Genomic DNA, 16,582 nt, shown 5'->3' on the forward strand with positions numbered 1-16,582 from the left:
AAATTGCTCCCCAGAATTGGTGGTGGAATTTGTAAAGGGTTGGATAGTTGGAGGTCTAACTAAGAGGGGTAAGTGGCATGAAATATTACTCTTGCAGTGGTTTTTTTTTTGGTGGACATGGCAGGAGAAAAATACAAGTATATTCAAGAACAAAAGTAGCTCTACAGACAGTGTTTCAGAAAATCTTGGGAAGAATGTTTTCTTGGCTTGCTGCAAACAAATTATTTAAATATAGAAATAAGAGCTCCCTTTTTTTGTACATGATAATCTTTTTGCTGTGCAGGGTTTGGGGGCATAAGGCTGCATGGTCAGTGATTCTATAATCCCTGTGTACAGCAACTCGTTGTACATGTTTTTTTGGCCAACATAAATGATACTATACTTTACCTTTTCTTAAAAAATATCTTAATTTGATTCAAATTTGACAGATTGCAATATACTTCAGGGCTATTAAAAGTTTTTGAGCACTTGTCTATTTAATTGGAGAAGGGAGAGAATAGACTAAAATGGTTTGGTCACGTGCATTGAAGACCACCAAGAGCTCTGGATAGGAGAAGTGATTTATTACAAGTGGAAGGGGCTAGAAGAGCTAGGGGTAGACCAAAAAAGGACATGTGTAGAAGTAGTAAAAATGATTTAAGCACTAGCAATTTAACAGTAGATATGGCTTTAAATAGAATGGATTTTGAATTTGGAAATAAGATTCATGTAGCCAACCCCATATAGTTGGGATAAGGCATGGTGCAGTGCTACACTGCTATTTAATCGGAGTGAATAAAGTAAAATAATGCTGGAGTGGTATCTGCTTGCTGGTGCAGTGCTACACTGCTACTACCGTGTTGGTGTGGTGCTGTCACTTTGCTGCCTCAATACAAACTCTTGAGATTACAATAGATGCTTTTGCAACACTGCACATGCCATGGGTAATATATAAAACCATCCCTCCCCCATGCAAAGGATCTTCTGAGGTATGATTCAAAATGACTGCCACACCAAAATATCTACAGAGTTGCAAGACCCATTAAAGTATTAAACTCGAATCAACTAGAATCCGGTGATGCTTCTACTGATTCGCTGATTGTGTTGCTCATTTTTTTCAATCAATTAACTTTATTCAAGAAGACTATTGCTAGGGAAGAGGAAAGAGAACTGTGAGAGAGAGAGGGAGGGAGGGAGGGAAGGATTTAAATTTGCTTCCCAAACATCTAGATCAAATTCTTATCATGGAAGGATTTTGTACATCCCTACCAGCTCAGAATTTTTTTAATGCATTCCCTCATATCCTTTGGATATTTGTTGTCATTTAATAATTCTATGATTGTTGGGAATGTGATTATACATATTTGTGTAACAAATTTGCAATATTTTTTGTTTGTTGCCTATAAATTTAGAATGTTGCCTATAAATTTACAATATTTTTCTAATGCATTCCCTCATATCCATCCGGTTTGATGTGGGACAAGGTAATAGAATTTTGTTTTGGGAAGATCTCTGGGTAGGGGAAGCCCCACTAAAAGATAAATTTCCTGATCTCTTTGCATTATCTAACCTTAAGGGGAAAGCAATATCCATGTTAGGATCCATGTGTCCAACTGGTGTGAACTGGAATTTAGGCTTTAGAAGGGGTCTAAGGGAAAATGAGTGTGAATCCTTAACTCGTTTGCTGAACCTCTTAGGGCAAATCCACTTGGACCCTTCATTGGAAGACTCAAGAGTATGGGTAAGCTCTCCAGATGGCCTCTTTTCTTGCTCCTCTTTCTTCAAAGTACTATCTTCCCCCAACCCTCTATGTGGGACTTTCCCTGTGAAAGAAATCTTGTGCAAGCTTATTCCCCCTAAGATCCAAGCTTTCTGTTGGGAAGTTTTCCTTGATAAGGTAAACACTTGTGATATGCTGCGGAAAAGAAGGCCATATATGTGCCTTTCTCCTCATGTGTGTTCACTGTGTAAGGAAAGTGGTGAGACCCTTTCTCATTTGATGATATCTTCCTCTTTTGTGAATCGAATTTGGGATTTCTTTTGTACTCCCTTTGGCTGCAGGTGGGCTCCCCCTCAAGATGTGGTAGGACTCTTCAACCATGATTTCTTGAGACAGAGAAAGAAAAGAGGGATGGTAATGTGGAAAGCAACAAAGGCAGCAATATGTTGGGTAATATGGGAAGAGAGAAACAGCAGAGTTTTCCTGGAAAAAAGTAGAACAGTAGAGGAAGTGATTGATAATATCAAAGTGAAAGTAGCCCATTGGGTAAAACTCCTAGACTGCTTTCAAGTCTTCTCAGTTACAAATATTCTAAGAACATGGTCCGAAGTAGCACAATCTTCGAGAGTAAGAGATAAATCAAGACTGGAGTGGAAACCACCTGAAGGCAACAAAGTAAAGCTGAATTTTGACGGGTGCTCATATGGAAATCCAGGAATCTCAGGAATAGGAGTATTAAGAACCCCTGGCAGGAGGATATTGGATATGTTCTCAGGGCCAATTGGCAATTGAAACTCGCTGAAGGCTGAGCTACTGGCATTATTACAAGGGTTAAGGCTAGCTAAACAACTAGGATGCAGACACGTTGAAGTGGAAGGGGACTCAAAAGTAGTAATCTCGTGGGTTACAAATAGCAGCCACACCCCATGGACATTTAAACATGTGATTAGGGAAGTGGAGAAGATTGCCAAGGAGGTAGAGGCTGAATTCAAATGGGTCCGTAGAAGTGCAAATGGGTTAGCTGATGGATTAGCAGAACAAGGGGCACTGAGACAGTTACTTTGGGCTTCATTGTAATGAGGGATGAATAGAGTAAGGAAAAGGGATCAACAGTCCCATCCTTAATTTGTATAAAATGTTTACAATCTGAATCTGAATTTTATTAAAACACATATTTGCTGATAAAAAAAAAAATTTAGAATGTTCCTGGTCATTATAGCACATCATATGCCATCTTTTTTTCCTTCTGAAAGAACATGGACAACAACCATAGCACATTTAGAATCGTACTGATTCTTGGACAAATTTGAAGGATTCTAATTTTTAAATTCATTCTGGAGATAAGAAACTAATGCAGTGATAGATAGTATGCTTCTTTTTTTTTTTGGATCAATAGATTGTACATTTCTTTCTGTTGCTCCTGTGCTTTTGTCTTTATTGCATATTTTCTAGTATGCATTTGTGCAGAATGCACACAGTTTTCTATTATTTGTTGTAGTTTCTGTACTTCAGCAGATAAAGATTTTCTGTAAACAGCTTCTGAACTCCACTGAGGAAGCTACAAGAGATAGTGTGCAAGTGGTTTTCTTTCTTCTGTTTGGGAGACAATGCAGCCTCAGGAGGAGCTTGTTGCAGACAAGGAATTGGATTCTGCAACTTCTGATCCATTACTCTCCATGGATGATTGGGAAAATTTCAGAGATGATGATATCATGCAACAACAAACTGCAATAAGAGCTGAGGAAGCCGAGAAAATGCCATTTGTTGGTGACAAGGCAAGAGCAACTAATGGCACATTTGTAATTATATTTATATTGCATTTCTGCCCTTCTATTGATTATCACTGTTATTTGGAATCAAATTCGACAAATTCTAAAATCTAATTTCATCTTAATATATTTTTTTTTCTGTATGGTATCCTTTGTGGACTTCATTTTGTTGTTTACTCCTTCCCCTTTATCTCTCATTGAGACTTTCCTATTTTTAATGGCAAGGTTGTGCATTTTCTTATTGTTTCTATTGCATTATTTACTTAGTTTGGGCCTCTAATTTTATCAGTGTTTTTGTATTCATTTAATTCATTGTATTCCAATAGGAAACAATGTAAATGCCTAGGCATTTAAATCTGTAATTTGCTTCCATCTGGAGCTTGTTTCCACTGGTCTAACAAACCATTTTCCTTGTTCTTTATAATTACTGCTTCTGAACTTATACTCAATACAGCTAAATGGCAGATTTTATATATTTATATTTAAGTTCAGTTTTGCTCAATAGTGCTCAATAAAAGATCTCCTCATATGATCATGTTATAAAGATTAGGAAAAGACTACAAATGTAGAAAACTTGGGAAGATATAAATAAAATCACTAAAAATAAAACTAAAAAGAAAGATATTCAAGGCATTAAATCGAAATATCAAAGGGTTCTGGTAAAGGATGAAGAAATCAGGGAAAGATGGAGGAGCTATTTTAAAAAATTATTAAATGAAGAATATACAGACAGTGTGAGCTGTAGAGGGGTTAGTAGCTCCTATGTGGCTAGAAACTATATGTATTTTCATAAAGTTAAAGCATTTGAGGTTAAGGAAGTTTTACACAAGATGGAGGAAAGACATCAGAATTCATGTAGCTGATCTCATATAGTTGGGACAAGGCTTAGTTGAGTTGAGTTGGGGGAAGGGTTACTCTTATCAAATTTGACCTCCTTAATTCTTCTGGTCTACTTTTTGTGTTTAGGGCTCCCATAAAGGTGTTGAAGAGAATGAAGAATATCATAGATATTTTCTATGGGAGCTAGGGCTTGAGAAGAGATCATCTCACAAACTGGGATATGATTAGCATGAGCAAGAGGAAGGAAGTCTAGGAATAGGGAGGTTAAAAGATGAAAGCACTGCTTTGTTGGGAAAATGGCTTTGGAGATTCCCTATTGAAAATATCTCGCTATGGTATTTGATAGTTAAAAGTATGTTAATGAAAATGGATGGGATTCAGGTCCCACTAGAGATACCATGCTCAGGTGCTCTTGGAAAGGCTATTATGGCCATCCACACTTTGTTTTTACAGCACATTAAATATTGATCCTATCACAAGGAGTAGGGTGGAATTTTGAGAAGGTTCTTTGGTGGGGTGGTTTACCCTTGGTACAAGCATAAAACTTTTGCTTCGTCATATAATGAAAAGAAGCTCATTTTGACATGGTGCACTTTGCTAGTGTGGGCATTTTTTTTTGGATGTGGATCTTAGAAGGGGTTTGAGAGGCTCTAAAAACTACACAGAAGTGATAAACCTTTTGTAAAGTTTAAAAATGTCTTTCTGCATCCTTTTGGTTCTAACAAGAGAATTTGGTCTCCCAATTTTGTGCCCTTCTGGAAAGTTTTGAACATGTCTTCAATAGGTGCAGTCTAGGCAACCTGATTACCTGAGAGCTTCAGCACTGGTGTGGTGGTAAGAGACGATGGGGGAAATTAAGATATTTGGGTCATGTTGGTTTTGGTATTTTTTTTTTGATAAATAACAAAGATTTCTTTAATCAAACAGAATAATTAATTACAAAGGAAGGGAGATAAACTTAACTCTCCCAACAGAGGCAAGAGCCCTCAAAGCGAAAAAACCAAAATTACAACTGAGCCCAGAATAAAGATTCCCTAGTCACCCCTTGCTTGGCTAACCTATCTGTAAATGAGTTAGCAGATCTCTTCACCCAGCTGCACTTTGGTAATTCTCCGAAGGCAAGATGATTATCCCTAATTTGAGGGCTAAAACTTGTTAGTGTGGTGGGATGGGTTGATTTAATAGTTGAAGGAGGGTATTGGGTTGTTATCAATTGGCTAATACTAGGGGAATGAAGCCATGATTTTTATATTTTTAGTCAGGGAAGCAAGAGCTTTTTAGATTCTAACCTGAATTGCTCATTCAGGTGGTTCCTTAAAACAAAAGTGGATAGAAGGGGATGGAATGCTTATTGCTGATAAAAAAGAGCACCATGTTGCATACTTAAAAACAAAAGTGAATTTCAAAGTTGTAATAAGTATTGTGGGGTAAAACTTTTTTTTCCTGATAATAAGGTAAAGTTCCATTAAATAAAATTCGAAGCAAAACCGGAAGAGCTTTGTGTCTCAAGCAAGAAGGGGCCCCAAAGCCACTAGACACAATTTACATAAATCTCATCACACTATACAAGTGAAGCTGACCACCATCATACTTGCATAGATAAAGGATTGAAAACCTGTATCTGTGATTATCATTCTGCACGTCAAAGAACTCAGCTGTCATCTTGACCACTTGCCACTCCAATGACCCCACCATCACCAACAACAAAGAGATAAACAGGAGAAAACAAATCTACAAAAGCTCCATGCTTCTAACAGTGGGTGAAAAAGGGTGGTATTTGAAAATCACAAGAAATTTTCGATGGATGGGTGTGAACAGAAAGCCATGGGGCCCAGTGATCTTGGTAACAACTCAACAGAGGACGGGGATAGAGTTGTTGGTTAGGCTTTTGAAGCAGGATCAGAAGAGTACATGGCTTGGAAGTTGCAGCATTGAACAGGAACAAGTAAGAATGAATTAGCTCGCAAAACAGATGTTGAGTTTGGGAAGGGTTTGAATATGGATGGAGATAATACATGTGCAGTGGACTTCAGAGATGGACCCTTCCAATCAATCACACGTGTGATTTTTTTTTTGGTCAATAACCATATTCGTTAATTAATCACAAAAATAATTACAAGGAGGAAGATAAACTTTCTTATCTTCTAACTGGAGCTTGAGCTCCCAAGAACAGAAAAAGGGAAAATTACACTTGTGCCCAAAACATTGACTCCCTCTCAACTCCTTGCTTAGCTAACCAATCAGCAAAAGAGTTAGCTGATCTTTTCACCCAGTTGATCTTAACTTTCCATCTCCTGAACCAGCCACCTAAATTTCCTCCTCTCATCTCTTGAACCACACGTGTGAAGGTTTGGTGATGATGAGTTCAGCGGATAGAAGTGAACAACCCATTGAGGTAAGAATAGAGAAAGAAATCAATAGGAATTTTGATGAAGGCTTTGACAAACCTAAGGAAACAGCAGAACTGGGAGCAGAAGATAGAGAATTTGAAGGGTCTGTTACAGAAGTTTTTGCAGGTAAATTGGGAAAGGATATTGACAAACAACGGATAGAGATTTTGTAGGACTGAAGAGGGTGGAGTTGCTTTGAGTTCAAAGAAACTAAAAGGACCAAACAATTGTAATCTTGTTCATGTAACCAAAGTTTTCTGACTTTCTCATGCTTGAAAGAAGGCTTCATTAGTACAGAACCTAGCAACAAATTCAAAAAGGTTTAAAAGAGGAGGTGGGTAAAAGTTAAACAAAGAAATCAGAAGGAATTTGGCAAACCAGAGGGAAAAAAAGGAAAAGTCAGGATGATTAGAGGGTGGAAACTAAAAGGACCAAACAATTTGTAATCTTGTTCATGTAACCAAAGTTTTCTGACTTTCTCTTGCTTGAAAGAAGGCTTCATTGGTACAGAACCTAGCAACAAATTCAAAAAGGTTTAAAAGAGGTGGGTAAAAGTTAAACAAAGAAATCAGAAGGAATTTGGCAAATCAGAGGGAAAAAAGGGAAAAGTCAAGATGATTAGAGGGAGGGAGGGAGGGACGTGGAAGTTCATGTCAGTAGTCATTTTGGGTTTATGGAACTTGAAAATAGAAAGTTGAAGGTAATGATCCAAAAGAGTTGGAGGAGGGATTGGTGGCTGAAGATGAGTTTGGCTAAGGCATCAGAAAATTATTTGCTTCCCTTCTCATCCATAGGAGTTGAACTCTAATTGTTCAGAATAAGTTTGGAGCTACCTTCTTCAATCATTTCTCCAAGTTTAGAGAGTTCCAAGCTCCAATCCTTGGTGTACAGCCAAAAGTTCAGCCTGTAAAGAATCTCCTTGACCTATGGGTCCTGAATACAATGCCAAAATTACACCAGTCTCTAAACACCCTACCAATGCCTGATCACCCTGGATTTTCTACTCTACTCGTATCAAAGTTGAGCTTTACGTTATTGACATTGGGAACTATCCAAGAGGAGAACTATGGTTTTCTCGTAGTAGAGGAGTTTGCTACATATGGCCATCCCTATACAATGTCATCTATAGAGAATGGATTAAAAATAAGCAAAATCTTAAATCTATAAACCACCTTTTTTTTTGATAAATAATATATCACATTTCATTAAAATCAAGAGGAAATTACAGACCCTTGGGAAGGCGCGAGATGCCACCTCTCCAAAACAGGGAACCCAAAAAACATATAAACCCTAAGAACTATAGCAAAGAGTACATGAGTGCTATGACCAGAAAAGAAAAAAGAGTACATGAGTGCTACTACAAGATTACAGTTTAGCCCAAAACAGTGTTTCCCTATTTGTCCCTTGTTTTTCCAAAATATCAGTTAAGGCATTTACTGATCTCCCCACCCACTGCATTGTAACAGACATATTCCTTGTCAGCCATTTATATTTCTTTAGCCACCTTTATCAATATGTTTTCTATTACCACTTCCTTTGAATGGGATTCTTAAAAAAATTCCATTCTTTTCTTCCCATACTGTCCATAAAACAGCCCCTCTAATACATCTCTATAGAATCTTTTCTCTCTGTTTAAAGGGTTTAAAGAAGAAATGGGCTGCAGCATTGGGAAGCTCCACACCACATATCTATTCTGCCTCTTGGTTCCAAATGCAATTCAAAGATGATATGGGATGTTATCCTTGAGAGGTTTGATAGAAAGCTGGTTATGGAAAACAAAGTACTTACCAAAGGGAGGTAAACTCGCGTTGATTATAAGTTTCTTATCATCCCTCCCAATTAAATATTTATCATTATTTAAAATCTCTTTTGCAGTAGCAAAACAACTAATTAAAAAAGATGAGAACCTTCCTATGGGCTGGGTGGAGGGATAACTTTAAATTTCATTTGGTGAATTGGAATAAAATGTGTCATCCAAGAAAATATGGTGGATCGGGTATCAAAATCTTAGGAAAACAAACAAATCATTTCTTGGAAAATGGTGCTGGAGCCTGGAGGTTCAATAGGGAAGGAGGAAGCCTGTGTAGAAAGGTAATTACAGGCAAATATGCGCTTACAAGCTGAGGGTGGGACCCTGATCCTGCTTTGATTCCTATGGGCTGTACAGTTTGGAATGGCGTCCAAAAAATTCTACCTAATTTTTCATAAAGGAATCAGGTATAAGGTTGGAAAAAGCAATGATCAGGTTCTGGAATGATAGATGGTGTGGAGACCTCACACTGCAAGAAATGCTATGATAGAGGACTGTTATGAACAGGTGAATGGTGAAGTGATTTGGAGTCCTGCTTTTAGAACAGGTGGATGATAAATGATTGGGAAATCAATCTAATGACTGAGCTGTTAAGGTTGATTCAACGTATAAAACCTAATACTTTGGATGCTGGTGCAAGGGTATGGTCGTGTGAGAAATCAGGCAAGTTTTTAGTCGAGTCGTTCCACAGTAAGTTGGTTCACCAGCAGGAAATTTTCTTCTCTTGGTTTAGAATCTGGTGCTCTCACATCCCATCAAGAGTAGTTTTTTCTAGTATGAATTGCTACTCTTGGAAGGTGTTTAACTACAGATTTTCTGATAAGAAGAGGAATGACTTTGAAGAGCTCTTTGGGCAGTGAAGTTCTGGAATCCTCAAATCTTTGCTTCATTCATTGCAAATTCTCATACCAGTTATGGCCTATGGCTATCTCATGTTTTGGAGGAGTTTTGTCTCCCCAAAATACCATTGCAGCTGTTTCAACTTTCAAGGGTGGAGGTTACAGGGTTTAAACAGCACCAGATGAAAGGTCTTATGGAATGCTATTCTGGCAGCTATCATTTGGACAATCTGGAGAGAGAAATAATTGCTTTTTTTTTTTTTTTCAGAGTAAGTACACTGATTTGGATGAAGTAAAAAGAAATCACAACGGGCTACTATGATCTTGGGTAGGTGTCAGAAGCACTTTCAAGGATTCCAGCTTAGCTCTTTTAAAGCTGGGCCTTTTTTTTGTCTGACACTTTCAGGGAAGGAGATCAGTAAATGATATCTTGTAGTTAATATAGAATGAGATGAATGGAAGGATGGTATCAGATTCGATGATTCAATCTGAACAGAGAGGAGTTTAGGTGCTTCTTGATGGATTATGTGGTAAAAAGGGTGGTATCAGGTGACTTTGTCCTGTATCAGCATAAATGTTATGTATTTGTGCTTGACCTTGGTTCACTGGTGGTGGTGAAAGATGTTTACGAGTTAGTGATAGGTTCGATAAGGGATGGTAAAGAGGGTCCTTGGCTGTTGAGACACCACATCAGAGTGGCTAATCTTTGACTGCTAGGGCGATACATCTCATATAGTCCAAAGATCTAGATTTTTTTCCTCTTGTACTCTTCTATATTTCCTCTTGGATTTTGATAAATTCTTCACATTACTGATAATAATAATAAGAGAAAGAATCGTTGAGACAAGTTGGGGTTTTAGGCATTGAGACAGATTTTAGTTTTGGAAGTACAAGGAAAGAAACCACACTTGGAATGTCAAACCTTCTTTTTGCTTGGACAATAAGGTAAATTTTATTAAACCACACTTGAGTTGGGCCTTTGCACAATCGTGGGGAGCTTCAAGGGGAATTATTACTTTGTGGAGAAATGAAGACTGGGAGTGTGAAGAAGAATTAATTGGGAACTTCTTGGTGTCAATAAAATTGAAGAGAAAGGAAGATGGGTGGGCTTGGGTATTAACTAATGTCTATGGTCCTACCTCTTACAAGGAAAGGGAAGGTTTCTGGGAAGAACTAGTAGCCGTTAGGGGTTTGTGGGATGGCCCTTTGTGTTTGGGTGGGGATTTCAATGTAATAAGATTCTTGAACGAGTTCAATAACCCCAGTCATAGGATTACATCTAACATGAGGAAGTTTAATCTCTTTGTGGAGAATTTTGAATTGCGGGACCTCCCTCTTCAGCAAGCAAATTTTACCTAGTCAAACTTCCAAGAAAGCCCTACCTGTTGTCGATTAGATAGGTTCCTCTTACAGACTGGGAAGCTGAATGGGGGATTTTAGGTGTTGCAGCATTGCAGAGACCTATTTTAAATCATTGCCTAATCAGGTTGTCTCAAGAAAGACTAGATGGAGGCCCGTGCCCTTTTAGGTTTGAAAACATGTAGTTACTTCATCCAGAGTTTCTAGCTAAGGTAAAAGAATGGTGGGAAGTGGACCAAGTGGAATTCCGATGGAAGGGGGTATAGGTTTTACAAGGAACTACAACTCTTGAAAGCTAGACTCAAGATTTGGAATAAAGAGGTTTTTGGTAGATTAGAGAAAAGGAAAGTGGAAATCAGTCAGAGAGTGCAGGAGCTAGATGGACTAGAAGCTGAAAGAAGGTTGGGGGAAGAGGGTAGGATGGAAATATTGAATTTGAAACAGGAACTGGAAGATCTTCTTAGGAAGGAGGAGATAAGTTGGAGGCAAAAATCCAGGTGCAAATGGATAAAGGAAGGGGACATCAATACAAGGTTTTTTCATTCGTTGGCAAATGGGAGGAGAAGGAAGAATTCTGTTTCAAAATTGAATGGGATGGGCAATTGTTGACAAGGGAAGATGATGTAGCTCAAGCTTTGGTTAATCACTTCAAATTAGTGTATGACAACCCAGGGAGACCTAGTGAGAGCTTAGAGGACTTGGAGTGGAGGGTGGAAGATAGTGTTCTATTGGACTCTTTGGAAAAAAGTTTGAGGCCCAAGAAGTGAGAAATGCAATCTTCTCCATGGATCGATCTAAAGCTCCTGGGCCTGATGGTTTTTCGATGGCCTTCTATCAAGATTGTTGGGAGATAATTAGAGAGGATTTGTTGGAGGTTTTTGAAGAGTTATATGAGAGAGGCAAATTTAACTTGGGAGCAAATGCAACTTTTATTGCCTTGATTCCTAAGAAGAAGAACGCTCTCCAACCAAAGGATTTCAGACCTATAAGCCTGGTGGGAAGCATGTATAAGATCATCTCACCGTATCAAGGGGCCTTTGTAGAAGGAAGACAAATTGTAGATCAAATACTTATTGCCAATGAATGTGTTGAAGTGAAGAGGAGGAGAAAGGAAAAGGGGTTGGTTTACAAATTGGATCTTGAAAAGGCATATGACATGGTGGACTGGGATTTTCTACTAGAGGTTCTCAAGCGGAGAGGGTTTGGGGAGAGATGGTGCAGTTGGGTAAAGGGATGCATTTCTTCATGTCATTTTCTCAATATTGGTGAATGGTGTAGCTAGGAGTTTCTTTCCTGCAAAGAGGGGTATTAGGCAAGGAGATCCATTGTCCCCATTCTTCTTTACCCTAGTAGCTGATGTGTTGAGTGCCATGATTTCGAGGGTTGATGCTAACAATTTGATGGGAGGTTGGAGGATTGATAGGGAGGAGGTGGTGGTCACACACTTACAATTTGCAGATGACATCATCTTGTTTTTGTGATGGGGAGGAAGGGGAATTACGGAACTTAAAGAGTCTAGTGCTTCAATTTGAAAGGAAGTCCAATCTTAATGTGAACTGGGGAAAAAGTTGTGGCAGGGCTCAATTTAGGGGGAGAGGAGGTGGATTCCCTAGCTAGGATTTTGGGGTTATGAAGTGGGGGGTTGGCCTTTACAATATTTGGGGCTACCACTGGGAGGGAACCCAATGGTTGAGTTTTTGGTACCTTGTAATTGAAAGATTCTCCAAGAGGTTAGCAAATTGGGGGGGTATGATAACTTTAATCAAGTCAACCTCGGCCAACCTGCTAGTTTATTTCCTGTCTACCTTTAGAGTACCAATGAAAGTAGCTAACCAGTTAGAGAAGATAATGAGGGATTTCTTGTAGGAACCAGGGGATACTAAGAAGGATCACTTAGTGAAGTGGGAGGTGGTTTCTAGGAGTAGGGATGATGGAAGCCTTGGGTTAGGAAATATAAGTTTAAGAAACACAACTTTGATGGGGAAATGGATTTGGAGACTACCAATGGAACATAACAGATTTTGGTCTAGAGTGACTGTTAGTATTCATGGATTGGCAGATAACGATTGGGATGCAGGACTCGACCCTGGGGCTTCTCAATGTTCTCCTTGGAAAGATATTCAAGGTATTTTGCCTCTTATGCTTCCTTATTTCAAATATGATGTATGCGTTGGAAATAAAGTCTTGTTTTGGGAAGATGTTTGGGTTGGTGAAAACTCCCTTAGAGATAGATTTCCTTCTATTTATTCCTTGTCTGAAAACAAAAGAAAAGTGATCTCTTTAGTGTTTGTTGATAACTCTTGGGATTTGGGCTCGAGAAGAGGTCTAAGGGATTCTAGTGGGGATGGTTGATGATTTGATCACTCAGTTAGGGGAAGTCTTTCTTGATCAGTTCTGTAGAGATAGCAGAATTTGGAAACCTACCCCTTTTGGTTTTTTCAATTGCTCTTCTTTCTTCTATAACATTTTGCTTTAGACCTCTAACCTTGTAGGGAACTTTCCTTCAAAGGAAGTGTGGGGTAGCTCTGTACCCCCTAAAATTCAGGCCTTTTGTTGGGAAGTGGTACTCAAAAAATTAACACTTTGGATTTATTGCAGAATAAGAGGCCAAATATGTGCCTCTCCCCCCATGTTTGTTGCCTCTGTTTGGGTTTTGGTGAGACAATTTCACATTTACTAATCTCATGTCCCTTTGTGTTCTTTATTTGGTCTTGGTTCTCTTCTCTCTTTGGCTGCAAGTGGGCTCCATCCTCGTGCATGGTGAACCTCTTTGATCTAGCTTTTTTACAGGCAACCAATGGTTTGTGGAAGGATTATGTGGAGAGCCACTAGAGTTGTTGCATTGTGGTCAGTGTGAGAGGAAAGAAACAATAGGACCTTCAAAGGCAGTTGTAGATCCAAAGAAGAGGTTGCGGAAGGAATAACTACTAAGGTTATCCATTGGTTGAAATCCTATGATCTTTTTAAGGATTTCTCAGTTGAAGACATTTATTGTGGTATCTACTACTACTTCCAAAGCTATGATACAGGAAGTTTGGCCCCCACCGGCACAACAAAGGGTGAAACTGAACTTTGATGGAAGCTCTATAGGTAATCCTGGCCCATCTGGTACAGGAGGTGTTTTCAGAGATAATGAAGGCAAGATAATGGTTCTGTTTTCAGGTCCAATAGGAGTTGGAGATTCCTTAAGAGCGGAAATCTTGGCACTACATCAAAGTGCAAAACTGGCCAAACAATTGGGGCTACATTGAGATAGAGGGAGACTCCAAGTTGGTAATTGGGTGGATGCAATCAGGGCAGCTGGGAATTTGGCAATATAGACAGCTGATAAGGGAAATTCTTAGCATAACAAGGGAGGTGGGTGTTTGGTTCAAGTGGGTAAGGAGATCAGCAAATGGTTTTGCTGACACCCTAGCAAAACAAGGGACTGTAAGGGAGAGTCTTTATTGGGCAGTGCTGTAATGTTTGATGTTTATTGGATCAACCTTTTCTAATAAGGGTTGACTTCTGTATTTCAGTTTAATTTATCTCTAATGAAAGTTATCATTTCTGATAAAAAAAAGATAAGTCAAAGATGCAAAAGATTGCACGAACAGGCTGACTAAACCAGTAAATCATTTTTTTGAAGGATAAAAAGGAAAATTCATAAAACTGAAAAAAAAAGCAGTACATCTCAGAAAAATGGTTGTCTAATTGACAAGCCAACTACTGAACAAAATTACACTATAAAAGACGCAAAATTACAGGGATTCGACTCTAGAGTACTCCTTCTCTATCAGATCAGACCTGTTCACTTGGTCAAACTCTGGAAGACTGAGAACCCAGGCTGCATTCGAGTTGCTTACCCCTGCTAACAGGTATTCGACATTCTTTGCCTTGTCTTCAAAGATCCTTCTATTTCTCTCTTTCCAGATGGACCAAAACCAATAAATCATAACATTAATCAAAATGGCATTTGCCAATTTCAACATTCTGGCTGATGTTAAGTTGTGAAAGGGGCATCCGGTCATTGTTGTGTGCTTCACCTAGTTTAGTACTATCTATGCTCTTCCTTCTCTCTAATACTTGTATATCTTTGGATTTACCAGCTTTGAAAACTTTTACTACGTTACTATGTTGCTCACTTAGCCTAATGTTATTAAGCACCCATTTGGTACTGTGTTTTGTTCAAATGCATGCTAATATTTCCAGCTGGTCCAGGAACTACTTCTGGACCTGTATTTCTCTAACATGATTTGAGGTCTTCAACAAATTACAGTTTTAGATTATATCTGCACTTCACATTATTGAGATGATTTCTCTCTCCCCCTCCCTCCCTCCCACCCTCCCAGGGTGGTATTTTGAATATGGATTTAGTAGTAATATACTTTATGGTCCAGCAGGAACCTTTATCTGCATTAGCAGCTGAGTATCAGTCAGGCAGCCCTATCTTACAGGAAAAAATAAAGGTTTGTTTTAAGCCAATAAACTTATTTTCTCTATCGATTTATTAGTCATTGTTATTTTTGTTAGTATTGTTCCTATTAGGCTATTACTATGCCTTTGTGACCGACAGTATTACTTCTAGATAGAGTTATTTTAAAAGGATACCTTGGCTTAACTACATGATTTTATTTTCCAATACATAGCTTCTTGGTGAACAATATACTGCCATAAGACGAACACGAGGAGATGGGAATTGCTTTTTTAGAAGCTTTATGTTTTCATATCTGGTATTTTCCTAAAACACAAATCCTGATGGATTGTTCTGCTCATATGTAGTTTTAGTATCTACCCTCCAGCTGGTTGTTGGAGGGGAATTAATATGATTTTGTGGTTTTAACTACTAATAAAATTGTGATATTACGGAATTAGGAGCATATTCTGGAGTCGCAAGATAAAGCAGAAGTTGATCGTATCATTGTAAATGTTGAACAATGCAAGAAGACGCTCCAAAGCCTTGGATATGCAGATTTTACATTTGAAGATTTTTTTGCGGTAATCTATCTTCTTTTTATTTTCATTTCCTTTCTTCCATTTGTTATCTTGCTTTTTTGTTTGCCTTATAATTTGTTGAAGGAAAAACTTATGTACTTATGAAATGCTTCTTGCTAAATTGCTGATTTAGACAGCTTCAACTGCTCCAACAGGAATATAGTCAAATAATTCCAATGAAATTTTCTTCTTTATTGCATATTTATAGTGAAGTAAAAACCCATTAAAGAAAAAGATCTATACGAAAGGTATTTTTGATAATAAGTAAAAAGAAAAAAAATCTATGCGATTTTTTTTGGCGCCGTGCACTTTTAAAACACTGGGAACCCATTGAATCCTCACCTCCACATCTCTAGTCAACCACCTAAACTTTTTTACTTCATTAATGCAACACTATAAAGCAGCCTCCCTCTTTTGCAGCCAGCTTACCACCAATTTCAAATCTCCTTCAATAATTAGCTTTTTCACATTCATCTCATTTGCCCTCTGCACACCTTCCATTACCACCAAAACTTCATCCCTTAGTGAGTCTCCTGCTCCAATTGGGCCGAAGAACAAAGCGATATTACCTTCCTTATCTCTAAAAATTCTTCCCATTCCTGATGTCCCTGGGGCTCCCCTAATTGAGTTTTAAGAACCCTCTATCTGGTGGCATCCAACTTCATTCACCAATGTTTCTCAGCATGTTAAGCAAAACATCTAGCTAACTACCATTGTGACAGAAAGTTCATCTCCTAGTGAGGGAGACCAATCATCGTGTATCCCCAACTCTTTAAGTTGAAATGGAGAAAACTTTGCAGTTTATTCTACAAGGTGCATTCCTCCAAGAGAATGGTGACTTGACATTTGCTAGTCCCTTGTGTTAAAGCTTTATACCTACCACAGACTTTGAAAAACAGAAA

The 16,582-nt window shown here is 38.4% G+C and overlaps 1 protein-coding gene across 10 annotated transcripts in view; it reads left to right on the top strand.

Moving 5' to 3' along the window:
• The window catches only part of LOC148862322 (ubiquitin thioesterase otubain-like protein), a 31,847-nt gene that overhangs the window by 2,238 nt on the left and 13,027 nt on the right, over window positions 1-16,582 (top strand). For 5 of the 10 annotated variants that reach the window (XR_016109985.1, XR_016109986.1, XM_088978466.1 and 2 more), the window contains exons 2-5: window positions 3,236-3,474; window positions 15,089-15,154; window positions 15,335-15,418; window positions 15,561-15,683. Coding sequence is in view for 7 of the 10 variants with exons in the window: in XM_088978466.1 (XP_088834592.1) it covers window positions 3,307-3,474; window positions 15,089-15,154; window positions 15,335-15,418; window positions 15,561-15,683 (441 nt within the window). In the remaining 3 variants the exon portion in view is untranslated. Of the gene's footprint in view, window positions 1-3,197; window positions 3,475-15,088; window positions 15,155-15,334; window positions 15,419-15,560; window positions 15,684-16,582 lie in introns of all 10 variants that reach the window. The other 5 variants (XR_016109987.1, XM_088978468.1, XM_088978469.1 and 2 more) reach the window with 3 other exon arrangements.

Source organism: Nelumbo lutea, chromosome 3 (assembly GCF_056320005.1).
Source record: "Nelumbo lutea isolate HS-2025 chromosome 3, American lotus-T2T, whole genome shotgun sequence".
Taxonomy (NCBI): Eukaryota; Viridiplantae; Streptophyta; class Magnoliopsida; order Proteales; family Nelumbonaceae; genus Nelumbo; species Nelumbo lutea.